General features: G+C 34.4%; 2 protein-coding genes across 9 annotated transcripts in view; one reads left to right on the top strand and one right to left on the bottom strand.

Annotated features, from left to right (window-relative positions):
* Positions 1 to 6,169, top strand: part of SIRT1 (sirtuin 1) — a 29,120-nt gene extending 22,951 nt beyond the window's left edge. For both annotated transcript variants that reach the window (XM_016127316.2, XM_036223501.1), the window contains exons 8-9: positions 510 to 1,070; positions 4,052 to 6,169. In XM_016127316.2, coding sequence (XP_015982802.2) covers positions 510 to 1,070; positions 4,052 to 4,377 — 887 coding nt within the window. In that variant the 3' untranslated portion in view covers positions 4,378 to 6,169. The remainder of the gene's footprint in view (positions 1 to 509; positions 1,071 to 4,051) is intronic.
* HERC4 (HECT and RLD domain containing E3 ubiquitin protein ligase 4) overlaps positions 4,021 to 18,914 on the bottom strand; it is a 116,014-nt gene continuing 101,120 nt past the window's right edge. For all 7 annotated transcript variants that reach the window (XM_016127313.2, XM_036223500.1, XM_016127309.2 and 4 more), the window contains 4 exons: positions 15,474 to 15,657; positions 11,352 to 11,454; positions 8,136 to 10,136; positions 4,021 to 4,329 (listed from right to left, as the gene is read on the bottom strand). In XM_016127313.2, the coding sequence (XP_015982799.1) occupies positions 9,928 to 10,136; positions 11,352 to 11,454; positions 15,474 to 15,657 (496 nt within the window). In that variant the 3' untranslated portion in view covers positions 4,021 to 4,329; positions 8,136 to 9,927. The remainder of the gene's footprint in view (positions 4,330 to 8,135; positions 10,137 to 11,351; positions 11,455 to 15,473; positions 15,658 to 18,914) is intronic.

Genomic DNA, 18,914 nt, shown 5'->3' with positions numbered 1-18,914 from the left:
TGACTGTTCTATTGAGTGATATTGATGTGATTGTGGGGAGTGGCAAACTCAGTTTACTACCTATCTACACTGCCATCTTGACTGGAATTACTCACTCTCTCTATATTAGAAGATATTTTAGTAAAGTAACAATCACTTATTATGTGTCAAGAACTCTTTCTCTGCACCGACATATATTAACTCATTTAATCCTCATAATGTTGTGGAATAGTACTGTTATCTCCATTATATAAACAAGGTAATTGAGGTACAGAATAGAAAAGTCTAAGATGATTGTTGTGAGAAAACCAAGAGACAAGAGTAGAACCTTAAGTTTTATGAAAGATGCTTAACTGCTCATCTTTTTCCTTGATAGCTTGATGAAATTTTAATGGCTTGGTTAAGTATTATTGGTGAGTTTCTTTTTTGGTTTTGGGAGCATATTAGATTTTTACATTGTGCATTTGTTGATGCTTTATTAGCTTACCTCCTTCCCTTTTCCTAACTTTTATTTTTCACCTTATTTTTAGGTTCCATACCCCATGAAGTGCCTCAGATATTAATTAATAGGGAACCTTTGCCTCATCTGCATTTTGATGTAGAGCTTCTTGGAGACTGTGATGTTATAATTAATGAATTGTGTCATAGATTAGGTGGTGAATATGCAAAACTTTGCTGCAACCCTGTAAAGCTTTCAGAAATTACTGAAAAACCTCCACGAACACAAAAAGAGTTGGCTCATTTGTCAGAGTTGCCACCCACACCCCTTAACATTTCAGAAGGCTCAAGTTCACCAGAAAGAACTTCACCACCAGATTCTTCAGTGATTGTCACACTTGTAGACCAAGCAACAAAGAGTAATGATGATCCAGATGTGTCTGAATCAAAAGATTGTATGGAGGAAAAATCACAGGAAGTACAGACTTTTACTAGGAGCACTGAAAGTGTTACTGAGCAGTTGGAGAGTCCGGATTTGAAGAACGTTGGCTCCAGTACTGGGGAGAAAAATGAAAGAACTTCAGTTGCTGAGACAGTGAGAAAGTGCTGGCCAGCTAGACTTGCAAAGGAGCAGATCAGTAAACGGCTTGATGGTAAGAAACCCCTTTGAAGGTATACTTATTTTAAGAAAATATTTTCAAGAATCGAAGCAGTTTTGGCAGGTCTATTGATAGAGTAGCTTTATATGCAGATAAATATAACAGTTTATGGTGTTTAGAGAAATTGTAAAGCTGAGCATTCAGGTTAGAGAAAGATAAACAGTGGTGTCATACATAATATGGGGAAGAAAGAGTGTGTTTAAAATGTTTTGTATCTTGCATTACTCTAGGGAATAAGAAGGCAAGCATTAAATTGAGAAGAAAATTGGGGAATAGAGAGTGCTCTGCTGTTGGCAAGTGAGAGATTTAGCTGGTAGATATAATGCGTTTTGGGTGCTTATTGTAGTTTAGCTGCTTTACACACATTATCTGATTTTAATCTCATTATAACATCTCTGCTACCAGGTGGGAAATCTGAGGACCCACAGATGTTAAGTGCCCTGTGCGTATTAATGGCTAGCACTTGGAAGAGCCTCTCAGAGCCTGCCCTTTTAACCACTATGCTGTGTTTTCTCAGATCTAGAAAACATCCGATTCTTCTCCATTATTTATAAGGAATAACATCTACCCTGTTGTGCCACATGGGACGTCTTTACCAATTAACTATTAACATAGGTGAAATCACTTTACTTTTGGGAAATCAGTGTTTAAGTCCAAGGAGCATATATTTATGGGGGAAATCCTAATTTAATCAAAGTAAAAGAGAACAGACTTTAACTTAGATGCAGCAGTCTTGACAACTTAAGACATTGTCTCACTCCACTTTCATACATGGTAAAAACTGATAAGAAATTTTAGACAAATATATTAAGTGTTCTAATCATTTGCTGTAAATGCATTTTAGTTCAGTTGAATATGGCTTTGGGCCTTTTCCATACCAGGTGTTAGCAAGTTCTGGAGAGTCAATGCTCAATCTACTGATGTATGTAAAAGTAGATGCTACTTTAGGTTATAGAAGGCTTTTCAAAAAACCTAACTTCAGACTTTGGTGTTGAACAGTAAGTGGATTTAAAAGTATGGGAAATCTTCCCAGATGAAACTAGTAAAAGCATAGAGAAATGCTTATGTTTGCAAATGTGACTAGACTCAGACATAGAAAAAATGGTGTTGTTTTAGGCAATATAAGTCTCTACCATATACAGTCTGCCATGCACTGGGTGCACTGAGGATTTTGAGTTTCTTCTTCACAGATAAGCCAAACATGCAAAATTGTTTGCCCCTTAAACCTGGAGCCCTCTCTTTGGTGTTATGCTTTGGTTTTACTATACCAGTTTATGCCTTAAAGGTATCGGTTTTGGAATTATACCTGAACAAAGTTACCTTGGGCAAAGTTATTTATTTCTTAATAAAATGGAAATCAAATAGCACATACTTCACAGCATTGTGAGAATTTTAAAAGATAACTGGTGAAAAGAGGGGAAATTTGTAGCTGTTAAAACCAAATGACCACTAACTTCACTCGCTCATTTTAGTTTGCCACTATTTATGTTGTGAGGTTAGGGCTAAAAGGGAAGTGGTAGTATATATGAGGTAAACTAATTTTAAATCTGCCTTGATGGTTGCCACGAAGAAGGCAAAAACACAGGTGTAGAGTATTTGGGCTGATAGGTTATCTAATTCTTCAGGGAATTCAGAATAAAGCTTTTTTTTTTAGAAGCCATAACTATAGAAAAGTGGACAAGCCACATGCTGAGACCCCTTAAAAAACTAAGGTGTGACTCAAAGGAGATATGGTCCTATTAAATGCCAGGTAGGGTAATCTCTTAGCAGCTGGAATACAAGTACTTGACTGCCTCCTCTATCATGGAAATAAATACCAGTGGCCTAGAAAACTTGAGTGATACCATGTGTTCTCTTGAAACAAAAGAAAATAAATGGTTTATACACTGTAATTTGTGATCTCTTAGTGGATTGCAAAATCAGTTTTGTGGGTTCAGATCAGAGTTGTCACAATTAGGTTTCATGTGAGAACTGGGTTGTGATGAGGTATAAAAAGTTTGAAAGCCATTTTAAAGAGAAACTTAGGTATGTTGGTAGGTGGCATGCCACTGAAAATTATGTAGTAGGCTTTTGTGAATCAGTCTGGGATATGGTGTAATATTATGTAGAGTAAAAGAAGCTGCTACTTAGAATTTAAGGGTAGAAAACATTTCATCATTAATGTTTAGCGTTCCTACCCATTCAGTTAAAAATACTAGGTAAACAAAGTAAGCTTAAACCTAAATCAAATTTGACCAAGCTAGGACTTTTAAGAACTCTTAGTATTCATAGATTCAAATTGATGCTTTGAAGAGTAGAACATGTCAGAGGAGGTGCTCTTGGTTGGAGGGCCATAGGTCAAATCTCCTAACTGTGAATGTACATTTGGGAGGGGTTTGGGGAAGGAAGGTTAAAGTCCAGTGCTAGACTGGTGCTGCTTTCTCAAAATGTTTCAGTGTGTATAGGACTCTTATAAAACAGTAGATTATTTTGAGTCAGTAAGTGGGTAATGAGGCCTGAGAATCTAAATTTCTAACAGATTCTTGCCAGTGTCTAACAGACTACACTTAGTAGTTGAAGCCATATTTAATGAAGATGCTTCAAAGGCATAATTTCTGCTTTAGAGAGGTTATAGTTGAACATTAAGTATCTAATGTAGGCTGGGCTGGATACTTCATTTACCTCATCAAATTTGTTCAAAGGAGTTTGTTAAGTAACATTTATTAAATATGATTCTCTACATTTTTTCATGTTAAAATTATCTGTGCCTCAGTTTTCCCATCTGGAAAAACATAACTGCCCAACTAAGATTTATACCCAGTGCTGAGTCTATAGCTTGTTTCTGAAAAACACTATACTAATAATAGCTTCTAGAATGATGCTCATGTAATTAAAAGGCTAGAACCTATACACTTATTCCAGAATGCCCAGTCAGACCGAGTTAGTCCTACAAACTGGAAATAACTTATTGTTTCTCATTTATTACTGTATTTCAGGTAATCAATATCTGTTTTTACCACCAAATCGTTATATTTTCCATGGCGCTGAGGTATATTCAGACTCCGAAGATGACGTCTTATCTTCTAGTTCTTGTGGCAGTAATAGTGATAGTGGAACATGCCAGAGTCCAAGTTTAGAAGAACCCATGGAGGATGAAAGTGAGATTGAAGAATTTTACAATGGTTTGGAAGACGATGCTGATATTGAGAGAGCTGGAGGAACTGGATTTGGAGCTGATGGAGGTGATCACGAGGCAGTTAATGAAGCTATATCCCTGAAACAGGAAGCAACAGACATTAGCTATCCATCAAACAAATCATAATGTAATAATTGTCCAGGTACAGGAATTGTTCCACCAGCATTAGGAACTTTAGCATGTCAAAATGAATGTTTACTTGTGAACACAATAGAACAAAGGAAACCAGAAAGGTGTTACTATTTATAGACTGGTAAAATAGATTTTTTCTTTCATGGGTAATTTTTAACTTCATTATTTCTGTACTTGTACACGCAACACTAACTTTTTTAAAAAGAAAGGTACTAAGTATCTTTAATCTGCTCTTGGTTAAGACTTTCTTTTAAAGGTTCATTTGTATGATACATCTATATGTGTACATAATTTTGTTTTTGCCTAGTGAGTTTCAACATTTTAAAGTTTTCAAAAAGCCATTGGAATGTTAAATTAATGTAAAGGGAACAGCTTACCTAGACCAAAGAGTGGTATTTTCACATTTTTTCTTTGTAACATTGGTTTGAAATCCTCAGATCTGTTCTGCTAAACTTTTGATTCTTTATTAGCACAATTTTAAAACACTGGCATTTTCCAAAACTGTGGCAGCTAACTTTTTAAAAATCTCATGACATGCAATGTGAGTAAAAGGAAGTCAACAATGTGTGGGAGAGCACTTGTCTTTGCTTTTTAAAGTAAGACTTGGTGCTAAGAGTTTCAGGAATATTGTATTGTTAAAATGAAGATGGCTTTTGTACTTCCTGTGGACATGTAGTAAATGTCTATATTGGCTCATAAAACTAACCTGAAAAACAAATAAATGGTTTGGAAATGTTTCAATTTCTTTAGAAATAATAGTGCCTGCCTGGGTCCCCTTAGTTTTGAGAATATTTGCCATTGTTGTTTAAATACCTATCACTGTGGTAGAGCTTGCATTAGTCCTTTTCCATAAGTATTAAACTGCCAAGATGTGAATATGCAAAAGCCTTTATGAATCTATAATAATGGTACTCTGACTGGGGAGAGTGTAATATTTTGGACTGTTGCTTTTCTTTTACACAAATGAGGAGAGTGACAGGCCCCTGATTATGGTTCCAAAGTAATGAAATGTTAATTATATATAACTCAGCCAGTAAGTACATGTCTCCTGTTGGGAGGATTTGGTGTAATAAACACCAAACTGCTAGCCTAGTACTGCTAGCCTAGTATTATGGAAATGAACATGATGTAACTTGTAATAGTAGAATAGTTAATGAATGAAATTAGTTCCTATTGTCTTTATTTAAAAGCTTAGCCTGCCTTAAAACTAGAGATCAACTTTCTCAGCTGCAGAAGCTTCTAAGCCTTTCAAAAAAGTTCATACTTAATAAAATTGCACAGTTAACATTTATTTTCCAGACTTTTTCCCAGCATTACTCCCAAATTATAAAGCATTCCTCCTGTTGCTTTGGTATTTATTACAGTTTTTAAAAAGGTTTTGAAATATAGCTGTTCTTTAAGCATAAGATACCCAGCTATGACCATTATTGCCAGAGAAAAAATTTTATTGAATGGCCATTTCCCTACTTAAAAGATATCTCATTCTGAATATATTTGGCTATACTAAAGAATGCAGTATAGTTTTTTTTTTTCCATTTGCATGATGTGTTTGTGCTATAGATGATATTTTAAATTGAAAAATTTGTTTTAAATTATTTTTACAGTGAAGACTGTTTTCAGCTCTTTTTATATTGTACATAGTCTTTTATGTAATCTACTGGCATATGTTTTGTAGACTGTTTAATGACTGGATATCCTGCAACTTTTGAAATACAAAACCAGTGTTTTATACTTGTACACTGTTTTAAAGTCTATTAAAATTGTCATTTGACTTTTTTTCTGTTAACTTACGTTGTTCAAGACAAATTTAAATCTTGCACAATTTGTACAGCTTTGAGGGCTATATTAGATGCTTCTGATACATTTTTTCATTCAATTTATAAGTAAACAGAATGGTACTTCAGTTGGCACATCACCAAGCTTCAAAATTATTTCAACTATTCTAATGTCAGGGGCCGAAGAAAAATTTGACATATGAAAAACTTGTGGGGAGTGGGTGGCAACAGGGAATGGTGCAAATGTGAATTTAAGAGCCCATGTATAGAAAAACTACTATTTTCCAGTTCCAAGTCTTAATGCAAGAAAGAGTGGAGAAAATGACTGCAGATCACCTTGAGTATGAACTTTTTGAGGCTGACCTAGAAACCTATTAGTCCATACAAGTTCTTGAAAGGGAAAACTACTGCTATTCAAGAGGCGAAGAACCACGCCCCTTATAAATATATATATGCAATGCAAAAAAACCTTGACTGGCAGTTCCTGCTCTCAGGTCTCCTACCTTCCTCCCCAGCAAACTTGAATTAAAAAAAAAAAAAAAAACCTGCCCTGGCATGTTTTGTTTGCAACCAAATCCCATCTTCAGATGTTATTAAAGAGCAGTGACATTTCATATATACACGAAATGGGAGTCAGGTACTTCATACCTTAAAAAGGAGGTATATAGTCATTTTAAGTAGTTGGCAAGCTCTAATTTAAAGCCTTGTAATCGGTACTATTTGCACTTCCTTGGGTTAATGCAGTATTAAATTTCACTAATTGTAATACACACCCCCAATAAATGGCACATGACGGTTCAGTTAGCATTTTTCTTAATGGTACCTAAAATAACGGTGTATCTTCAATCAGTGGTGTTTTACATTGTTCGCCTTCTAAGCATTATTTAATAATTTATTTAAAACAAGTCTCTGCTCCAAGGCCTGTAATCTAAAAGGTGAGGTATGGTATGGACACCAACATTTCTCCCTGCCTTAGAAATGAATAGACTTAAGCCTTAAACTCACCTGGGATGCTAGCAGAAATGCAGAGAAATAAATGGTCTTCCTCTCTTCTGCGTGACTCTCAATTGGAACTATTAACCACCTGGGAAACTTTCTAAAGTATACACATTTTATCTGAGGTGAACATCACCTCAGATAGATTTAATTGGCATAAGGTGGGGCGTATGCATAGTATTAAAAAATACCCCCAGGTGATGAAAAAGTATAGCAAGGATTGAGAAGGAAAAGAACAGGGTTGTACCCTTCTTAACAGGCTAAGTTACATAAAACCAACTTCTCAATGTACCTCTAGAAACTGGTTCATCAAGTAAACACTGGCAAGGATGGGGAACTATTGAAATAGGGTAAATTCATTAGCAGAGGAGAAAACTTAAGAGTTTGGCTAAAGTGCATGAGGTTGGGAAGTGGAAAAAGGGTAAGAACAAGAACATTTGCCCCTGCTTTCAGAGAACTCACCATATGCTCTTCAGGGGAAGACTACCCTATGTATATTACATTTTGATTTAGAATTTTTTGAACTAAATGCAGCAAAATCATATGTAAGGAAGACCAAAAATCTGTTAGTAGACGTTAACTCTAATGAATGTCCTTAGGAGTGCTAGGAGAAGGCTGGGACAAAACCTAAGTCTCAGTTTTAAAACCTGCATTCTGGTTTTATTTCATGCCAACTTCTTGGTGGTTCTGCTTTTTCAATCAGTCTGAACAATGGCTACTGGTTAAAATTACTACTAAATCAAGAACTACAAACGATTGCTCTTACAACTTGATAATCATAGTCCTTATTTAATAGTGCATTAAGTATTTGCCTTAGTTTCTACTCTGATGTACAAAGCTCAAGATATTTTTCTTGTTTTAAAAAGCAAATAGCAATCTGAAAAATCTTCAATGGTATTTAAATTTTCTACCATGAATCTCCTTGTTGTTACTGCTACTATATGTCTGCAGCAACAGGGAGGAAAAGAATATTAGACTTACCCAAATTAAGCCTCGTACTGTTGTATTCCCAGATAAGATGCCCAGGTACTTGTTAAAACATTAATCCAAAGTGACTGCTTTTGCACAGCTTCAGAGCATACTGCGGTTACTAAAGAAAATAAAGCATCGGACACAATATATTCATCTACGTATTTTTGATGTGAACAATCACTATCCTCAAGGAATGGATGCACAGGGAAACGATAATGTCAGGTACATGGATTTTCATAGAGGAGAATGCTATTTTGAGGAACATTATCTTAGGTGAAAATATTGTTTGAGGGCTTCTGTCTATGAAGAGACACCTATGGCTCACCAGTAGTAGTTTAGGTTAAACTACTGAATAGTATGCGTCCACAATCTCCAAAAAACCTTGGGTTCATTTGCATTTTGGAATTAAGAATGTCAAAGAATTTTTAAAAACATCTTATGCAGCCACTGCACAGGGGCCTGAAGCAGCACCTAGATCAAACACATGTATTTATCAAACATTAATATTGCCCCAATAAAATGTACAAATAGTCCCACTCAGTCCCATTTAATACCATAAATAGCCTTAACAATTCAGATTTCACTGCAAAATGAGATATTCAAATTTTTTTCAAAGCTGTTTTGGATTTTGCAATTACAGCTAAGAGACTTGGGGACCTCTATAAAAAAGACGAATTTGTATGAGAATAGGAACAAAGCAAAATTTAAGAGACCTTCCTTGAAACATTACTTTTTTTGGATGAATTTTGAATCTTATATGAGATTCAAACCACTGAAAGTTTAAACATTAAACCAATAAATCTTTATTATTTAAACAGTTCACGGCACTTTATAAGTCTAAAAAATATTTGCATTATAGCAGTGTCACGTGTTGCATCAACTCAGTGTTACAATTTAATAATGAAATAACTAAGCATCAGCACCATAAGACTGCTAAAATCTGTCTCTTAAAAATTCAAGGAAATAGTTCTAAAGCACTGAAAATTCTCACTAAATACCAACCTGCAGCATCAATAGTTTTGAAAGCTATAACCTAGTGATTGGTTCTCATAGTAGCCAATGTTTCTATTTTAGCAACTGTTGGACAAAATTCTTCCATTACTAAATATTAAGGTTTCTGATAACTTCCCATTTGTTAGCATCTCAAGATTCACAAAAGAAAGCCACAGTTATTTAGAGAAGTCCTACCTCTAATTTAGGTTTGCACAAGGACATTCTAGCAAAACAGCAAATATTGTGTTTTCACCATGCTAGTTTCCTTTTACAGATTCTCAGAATGATTTAATCATAATTTTTAACCCCTAAAAGTCAGCTCAGTTCAATTACAACCATAGAAACTGTACTGGTATCAGAACATAACTATTTTATTACAAAACTTAACATTATTTACAAAATGAAAAAATAATTGAATGACTATTGCAGGCCAAAGTTAAAGGTTTTTCACCCGGTGATTGAAGAAAAATCAAGCAACATTTCCATGCACTCACACACCAGATCATTTGTGAAATATGCAAACTCTTAAAATTCATGTTAGTAAAACTTCATATTCACAATACTTGTATGTTTATTGGAAGATGGCCAAAAAAATCCATGGTTCTGTACAATAAGTTTTATATCAACACAGTCTGTTCATTTTCCTTTAATATTTTTTGGCTTTCATGAATAATCATAGCACTGAACATTTTGCAATTAAGAATTGTAAAAGTATCTCTTACCACCTTGCTGAATTCATCACCACAAGAAAAACACAAATAATTAGTTTAATGCTTTTGCAATAAACTAAATAGTTATAACTCCAAAATTATATTAAACTGAAGCCTTCATTGTGATCGATAGCTTGGATCAGTTTAGAACGCAGAGTTTCTTTTTCTGTGTATTTTGGAAGATCCAGAAGATTAAAACAGGTATGGGAAACTGGAAGATATTCTTCACCACCTCCTGTTGACTGGATGACTAGTTTTAGACTCTTCATACCAAGGATAGGAATGCGATCACTACCTGTCAAAAATACTGCCAAGAAAAAAATCATTTAGCCAAGCACTTTTATCAAAACATTATACTGTATGTATCACATTACTCAGTACAGTCACTACAGCAAAGCTTTAACATTTGCTCTAATATGGAAGCCTAATTCCAGAATTTGAGGAAGCGTGACATTTGAGACACATACTAATTACACATCCACAGTATATTTTCTTTAAAAGTGTAATCTTATTAGTACACAGCAGAAGTTTAGTAAATGTTTGATGAATGAATATTGTCTCTGACAAAAACATTTTGGGATCTCTTCTTTTGGGAACAGGCTGTTTAGAAATAGTTTAAAAATTCAATATAAAACGCAATTTTATCATTTCTTTTTCTATTTTCTTTTTATTTTTAAAATTAATTTTTATGGTGACACTGGTTAACGAAATCTGGCAAGTTGCAGCTTTTCATTTTAAGAGTAAGGCATATGTAGATTTACACTGTGTGTTCACCTGCCATAGATTTCTTTCTGTCAACACATATTTGACCCCTTTTCCCTTGTCTACCTACCCCCTCCCCCACGTTTTCCTGTTTTTGTCATTTTTAAAGAAAAATCTATAATAGGCAACCAAAACTCAAATCACTGAAGAATGACTTATACAAAACAATTTTTTTCATTTCAGTTATCAAACAAAATCTATAAAAATATTCTTGGCAATAGCAGGAGTAGGAAAGGCAATGTCAGTGATTCAGATACTTAAATTCTGACAACTTTATTTAAAAAGAAGTGAAATTTCCATTAGAATACAGATTTTAACAGATGAAAGAAACAGATTAGGTTATAAATAACAAAATCCTGGAACAGAAAAGTTCCATTTTTCACAGTAATTCCCAAAGTTTTGGAGCAGAGGCAAAGTGAAAAAGAATGAAGACAACACAGAGAAGAGCTACACTCCAGAAATCTTTTTAGAAATTCTAAAAGGAATTACAACCCTGGTTTTATTGTAATCAGTGTTATAGTTTGTGCTCATTTGAAAGAACCAATTCTATTTTGGAGGCAAACTGAATTTAGCTTTCAAAATAAGAAACCATATGTAATGATGCATATTTAAACAATTATTCTAATTGAAAATTAAAAATGTAACCTTGGAATAATACTATAATAACCTTATTCACCAAAGTGAATCAACCTCCTATGAGAATAAATTTAATAATTAAAGTCCATTCTTATAAAACATAGAAATAGTTAGAAATACTTACGCAGAAACTGTTTTTTCTTTTCCAACGGCAATTCATGAAATACTTCCCAAAAAATTTTTATCGTAGGATGTTCCGCCCAATACTCCCCTTTGTATTCTGTATTCTAAAAACAACAGAACCATTTATTAATATTAAGGGATATTAGTCTTGTCTTGAATCTAAAAATTGGCCTCATTTCTTTAGCACATAAACATTGTCCATGAGTTTGAAGCTCATGTAATTCAGCTGGTTACCTGTTATTTACTGGGCATTTTGTAATTTGGAACTATCAGTTCCAGGGGTAATGGAAGTAAATATGTGAAAACTAGAAGAGACGTCTCCCCATCACTTCAAAGAACACAAAAAGATTGTAATACCATCTCCGAAAGTAAATGTCTAAAAGATAAACTAGAATTACCACTAAAATGTTAATAGATTATTAAAGTTTGACATGGAATTAATAATCTGTGAAAATTATAAAATTTTCTTTTCATTAACAGAATTCAAACTAATTATTTTGCATTCTATCTTCCTGTGTAAAAAATGGTACTAAGGACACCACCGGTAATTTTCTGTGGTAATCAGTTTCCAAGATGGCCCCCAATGATCTCTGCTTTCTGCTATTCATGCCCTTGTTTAGTCCCTCCCATACTGAACAGCCTGACCTCTGTAATCATTAGGATACTGCGGATATGAGAAATCCATAGCTCCTGAGGCTAGATCATAAAAAACTTCAGCCTCTTTGACCACTCTCTCTAAGGGAAGCCAGTTGCCATTTCATGGGGATACTAAAAAAGCCCTATGGAGAGGTCCTTGTGGTAAGATACTGAGGCCTGTGGCCAATAGCTATGTGAATGAGCCATCTTGGAAGGGAAACTATCTTTAATTAAGTCTTCAGATAGCTAAAGCACCAGTTGATAATATCATAACTATAACCTCATGAAAGACCCCTGAACTAAAACGACCCAGCTAAGCAATTAATTCTTGACTTTCTGACCCACAGGAACTGTATGAAACAATACATATTCACTATTATTTTTAAGTCACTAAGTTTCAGGGTAATTTGGAGCAACTTCCCCTTTAAAAAAGATTAGCACTAAGAAAAAAGAAAGATAGCAAGGAGAGAGAGAATTAAGTCTACCCTGTGAAAGTGTCCTTTTTAAAATTCAGCCAGTAGTTTAAACTTTTAGTTCTTATACAGCAAGACCTTCCAGCATCAAGGCCTTTGGACCCACTGTTCCCTCAGCCTAGACCACTTAGACATATATGCCTTCTCTGGTCATGAGGCAAATAATTTCTACTCATCCTTTAGGGCTCCTATTAAATGCCAACTAATTCAATCAGATTCATTCAACAAATATAAAATGAGTTTTAGTCAAAGTCTGGGGCCCGGGGGAAACTGCAGTGAACCAAGTCCTTACTTTGTGGAGACTACCCATCTAGTAAGAGGCCTTCCCAGATTGGTGTAGCCTAGGTCAGGCTCCTTATATACCATGCACTGAACTCGCTTTCTGTATATTCATTGTAGTTCAATTACTTAATATCTAGCACCCTTATTAAAGGGCAAAGACCATGTCTCAATCTTAATATTGCTGTCTCCCTAATATCTTACATAATATTAGGCATCCAGCATGTGCTCAATAAATATTTGCTAATGGACTCCCTGAATTTTGAGCTGTTTGTAGCCATGATTATCCCCCTATGACTGAAATAATCTTAAAGTCTGTGAGAATATTAGTGGGAATAAAAGGAGGATGGCTAAAGTTATTTCTTTTTTCTTAAACCTCTAGATGGTTCTGGAAGAATGTGTATACAGTTCTGATGAAGAAAGAGCACTTAGAGTCACAAATCATAATTACTCAAGTTATAAGTATACTAAGAATATAAAAAGTTACTGAATTATTAGTTCTTACTGAATGAACTAATACTTCTACTTCTATCAACTATATCTTTTGGCAAGGTCTTAAGTACTTAGAGTGCTAGGCTTTGGGAACACAAAAATCCTGCCTTCATGGTCTTTGCATCATAGTGAAAGGAAAGAAGTGACAGACAGTAAAGACAATTAAGTAAAATTCAAACAAGAAGAATAAAGCAGAGAAGGGAGATAGAATGTGTGTGTCTGCAATTTTAGATAAGTTACCCAGTGAAGGTGTCTGAGAGGGTATAAAGACATAAAGGAAGTGAGAGCAATAACCATTTGGAATTATCAAGGGGAAGAGAATTCTAGGCACAGGAAACAGCAAATAGAAAGACTCCCAAGACTGGAGTGTTCCTAGAGAGCTGCAGGCTCAGCAAAGAGGCCAATCAGGCTAAAGCAGAGTAGATGAAAGGAAGAATAGGACATGAGGCAAAAGGACAAACTGTGTAGGATGTGAAGTGTGATAGGAGGTCATTATATTGTTTTCATTTTAGGGTAACTGGATGTGAAGTCCATTTCCACTGGAGTCTCCTTATAATACAGCTTTCTTCTCTTCAGCAGATCAACTGCCCTTCTCACCCCACCCTCCAAATCTTTTCAAACCCCTTCCTGGAGGATTTGAATCTGGGTACCATCTTTCTGTGTGCCAATCTCAGTTCTTCTCCATTCCCAGATTCTAAAGCTTCTCTCTAGAGTTGTCTTTTGTTGGGTAGGAGAGGGGACATGAGGGACCAAATAATTCCTTAAATTAACTTTAAAGTAATTCTATTGCTATTAGCCCAGCCCCACATTCTTGCCATTACAGTTACACAATGTACGGATTCCCAAACCTTTCAGAGAGATTCTATGGTGTGGAATGAGTTGCTTTAAGTCACTCATAAATTCACCCACCTTTTTTCATCTTCCAAAACTACTTTTTCTCTTGCTCACTGTATTTTTGTAATTTTTTTTTTTTTGGTCTGTGTATTCCAATTTTTATTCCTTTATTCTAGTGAGATTTTGGGATAGAGCAAAGATAAATGTGTGTTCATTCCACTACGTTTAATCTGAAGTCCAAATTATTTTTTTAATTTAAAGATTTTATTCCTTAAGTTATTATACACTAAAACTGACTTTTTTCCTGTGTGTGTATAGTTCTGTGAGTTTTAAACACATGTATTTATTTGTGTAATCACCACCACCACCACAATCAGATTACAGAACAGCTCCATCACCCCAAAGAACTCTCTTGTGCTACCCTTCTGCAGTTACATATTCCCTCCATCCCTAGCCACTATCTGTCTTAGCTTTATCTTCAAGAACGCTATATAAATGGAATCATATGGTATGTGATCCTTTGAGACTGGCTTCTTTCAGTTAGCATAAGGATACTGAGAGTCATCCTAGTTGTTGCCTGTATTAATAGTGTGTTCCTTTTTCATTGCTCAGTAGTATTCTACTGTATGGATGTACCACAGTTGGTTTATCCATTTACCCACTGAAGGACATCTATCTGGGTTGTTTCCAGTTTTTGACATGTTTGCAGATTTTTGAAAACATGTTAAAAAATTGTAAAATACACACAACATAAAGTTTAGTATCTGAACTCTTTTTAAGTATACATTTTGGCAACATTAAGTACATTCACACTGTTGTGCAACCATTACCACCATCCATTTCCAGACCTCATTTCATCTTGCAAAACTGAAATTCTGTACTCATTAAACAATAACTTTCCAATCCCCGTCCCCACCCCCACCCCCGCCTTGTTTATAGACTTTTGTGTGAATATAACTTAATAGCTAGGAGTGGAACTGCCTGGTCATGTAGCAAGCATACGTTTAACTTTATGAAAATGACACACTGTTTTTAAAGTGGGATTACCATTTGTATTCCCACTAGCCATGTGTGAAAGGTCCCAATGCTCTTTATCTTTGTTGACTCAGTATTATTTTAATGTTAGCTAATTAATAGTTTTAGCCATTCAGTTTTAGCTGGGGCTTCTATCCAAGTGCTGTCATAGATGACATTTTTCTATATGAACACCACAAATACAAAGATGCTATCTAATTTATACATAATTAAAATTCATTCATTATAGTTTGGATAGATACAGTGTTTTCCTATAATAATAACAGTAATAGTGTAAAATGGAAAACAATAAATAAGAGGACAAGATTTTCATCAAGCCATATTTTCCTTTTGCCTTTCCATATAAACAACATCAGAGATGTGTTTTCTCCTACCTTTTCTAGTTCCTTCCAATCATAATTTGTATTTCCAATAACCATTGCTTGTAGTTCATTAGGCTGGAAGAGTTGAAGGACTTTTCCTCCACAGACTTTATGAAAGCCCGCATGAAAAGCATCAAATAAAGAAGCCACCGATTTATTGAATATGTAATTCACATAAGCATCGACAAATTCGTGCCTATAAATGAAAAATCACACATGCACAGAATATAAAAATGATTTTTTTTTACAGAGAAGACATATTATTGTCTTATTAAACTTTTGAGTGCTCCTGTACTTTTTTCTACTTATGTACAAAACTGATTATGAGTAGGGCTCAAAGGAGATAAAGACTTTAAGAGAACTTTATTCTTTCTATACAAAAATCTGGTATATTTATGAGACATGTATAAACATCTATCATTCATAGCCATTCTCAGGCTATTCCTAAGTGAGATGTCATTTCCTGACACAAAGAATGAGGATGCAAATGGGTATCAAAATAATTTTAAAACAGTCATGAATTACTGGTAATTTATATGCTCTACTCCGCATGCATCCCAAAAAAGAGCAACCTATTAAAAATATTCAGTGATAAAAAAATGAGAGCTTTGGGATTCAGACTATTTGACAGACTATACAGTCTGTTTTTCCTTGGGTTTCAAAAATGTGACAAAAATTACTTTAAAAACTAAAAACCCAAATAGTATTAAAGCATTTTTTTAGGATACTCATTAAAGATTTACAAGCACAGGCTCTTTTAAAATGTGTGTGCGTGTGTGTATACGTGTGCATACATACACACAAATACTTCTGACACTTTTTTGGCTGTCACAATATAAAAGGAAACTGTAAAGAAACAAAAAAGAAGGCCTTTACCCAGGAGTTAGAACTACAATTTTATTCAAAGTGTTCTGTTAACCATAACACTCTCTGTGACTCTCTGGTCAAAAAAATAATGAGAATGGGTATTACAGAATTCCAATATTTTATACTCTTGTCTTCCAAACTAAAAAGGTTGATTCTACAAATGGAAGTCTTCCAAATTAAAAAGGTTGATTCTACAAATGGAAATACTGGTAAATTCAGTCTGCTAGCAAATTATTAACTAATTCCAAACTGAATTTACAAAGAAAAAAAAAAAAAGTTAAAGGAGGCCACTGGAATATGTAAAATTGGGTGGGCATATGCTATCAGGTTCTGATGAGAAGAAACAGATAATTTTGCAATGCATAATTTTATAATTAATCTACTTAGAAAGTCAAATTGATCTGTACTAGTTAAGTCCCTTAAAGTCCAAGTTTTTTAACCTATAAAGGCTAAATTGTCTCAAGTGTTAACATTTTTGTTTTCAACACTTTCACTATGTAACTAGGATTGGTACAAGGATCAAAATTCTTTAAATTATTTCTAAACTAAATAATCTATGTAAAATAATATTTTTTAGAAACTTAAAGAATTAGACCAACGACAGAAACTTTAAAAGCAGGAAAAAAAAATTTTCCTAAATTATATTCGAAAGCCTTCAAAACCAAGATTTTTTTTAAAAAAGGATAGCTAAAAATACCTAAATTTTTTCATGTTATTTTAAAAACAGTATCATTTTTTATCAAAGTAAGAGATATACACAGTTAAAACTGTCAAATAGTAATAATCATTTAACGGCCAACATTTACTGAGCACATACATGTGCTAGGTACTATTCTAAGCATCTTGAAATTATTGCCTCATTTAATCCTCAAAATAACCCCTTGCAGTAGGTACAATTTATCATCCCATTTTACAGAGAAGGAGATTGAGGCATGGAGACATCAATTTATTTACCTAAAGTTACACAGTTTCTAAGTAGCAGAATGAGGATTATCATCATTTGGATCAAGTCCCTGGTAACAGCCATTAAGCTAGTTTCTCTAAAGAATTATAACAGAATAGAACAAAGCAGTTCTGTCCTACACTGTTCCACCAGAATTCTGTATTCAAAAGCAACTATTTAACTCTTTTTGCTACTTCTTCTGATGTTTACCTTCAAACTTCAACAACATAGTTCCTTCCACTGTTATTCCTTGATTTTCAAATTTAAGTATTATCTAATAAAATGAATAGCTATTGCAAAAGGTGAGCATTTATTTACCTTTTATTTAATTGCCCAAATCTCACTTTGCCTTTCTGAATGCTCCCATTATAACAATTTTTAGTTCAAGATTCATTTAATAATGAATGTCAGAAATGTCAATCTGCTCTAGACTCATTCAAATATATTAGGTAGAATCAGTTTACTTTTCTCCTGGAGACAAGCATCCTGAAGCCCTCCATCATCTGGCTCTACTCCAGACTTGTGGGTCCTTCTACAGACTGCTATTCTGCAGAAGAAATCCTCTGTGCCCCTCTTCTATACTGGATCCTATTTTTTTGGATCCTCTGTCTTCCTTTCTTGGTTTAATTGCTTATTTTGGTATAACACATTCTCCAGTAACTTCCTGAGAAAAATACATTGGAAGTAAATTCTCTGAGATTCTGCATGAAAATGTTTTTATACACTCACACACACTTGATAGTTTCGATATAGAATTCTAAGTTAAAAATAAATTTCTCCCAGAATTTTGATCATCCAGCTTCAGTGTCATTCATTTAGAAGTCTGATGTTATGATTTTTAATTCTTTGTATATGGTCTGTTTTCTAGAAGGGTTTTAGGGTCTCTTTTGTTCCCAGATTGTGAAATTCCATGTATTTTCTCTTGGTATGTGTCTTTTTTTTCACTTCCTTATTTTCAGTCTCAAAAAGTACTTCAGCCAGTTCTGGGGAGTTTTTTGGTACCACTTCTTTGGCAAATTTCGCTCATTCCATTTCATTTTTAATAGTATGCACATGAATGCTACCCTTATCATTTTGAGTTTCATCAGCCTGCACTGTTTCTGTTTCCTTAGTATTCTTTTTGACTGCTTTGGTCTTTCCTTAAATGTCTACTAACCATTGTCTATCCATTCACATTTAAAAGTTAGGAAGTATACAGTGTAAAGGAGGAAGGACTCTCGAACTCTGTTTCAGTTAAACTTCTTGTTCCTGGCTGTGTCAAATTGTCCTCAGAATTCAAAGTACCTTTAGTTCAGTCTCTCTAGAAGGCTGGACAGGGGAAGTTGCCAGGCTTCTGATGTGATAAAGAAAATGGGTTTTCTAACTGCTTTTTGTAATAGCGAATCTTTGTTTCCAACATTCCTCTAAGCCCCATAAAGCTTTCTACCATACTTTTTATTCTCAGTGCCTGAGCCTTTGTTTTAAATATGAAGTGGCTGTCTTCTTGGTTCTTCCTAGTCCATCTTATACTGCTGCTTCCTCTAGTTCAGTAAAGTTAGTTATCATTGTTTTCTAGCTTCCAAAAATGTGTATGCTGTTTTCTCCACTTCCCCCTGTTCTTGTTCATGATCTTTTAAACACTTTATTATTGTCTTGAAGGGATT

The sequence above is a fragment of the Rousettus aegyptiacus genome, unplaced genomic scaffold (assembly GCF_014176215.1).
Source record: "Rousettus aegyptiacus isolate mRouAeg1 unplaced genomic scaffold, mRouAeg1.p scaffold_m13_p_6, whole genome shotgun sequence".
NCBI lineage: Eukaryota > Metazoa > Chordata > Mammalia > Chiroptera > Pteropodidae > Rousettus > Rousettus aegyptiacus.
This window is presented reverse-complemented; position numbering and strand designations above follow the sequence as displayed.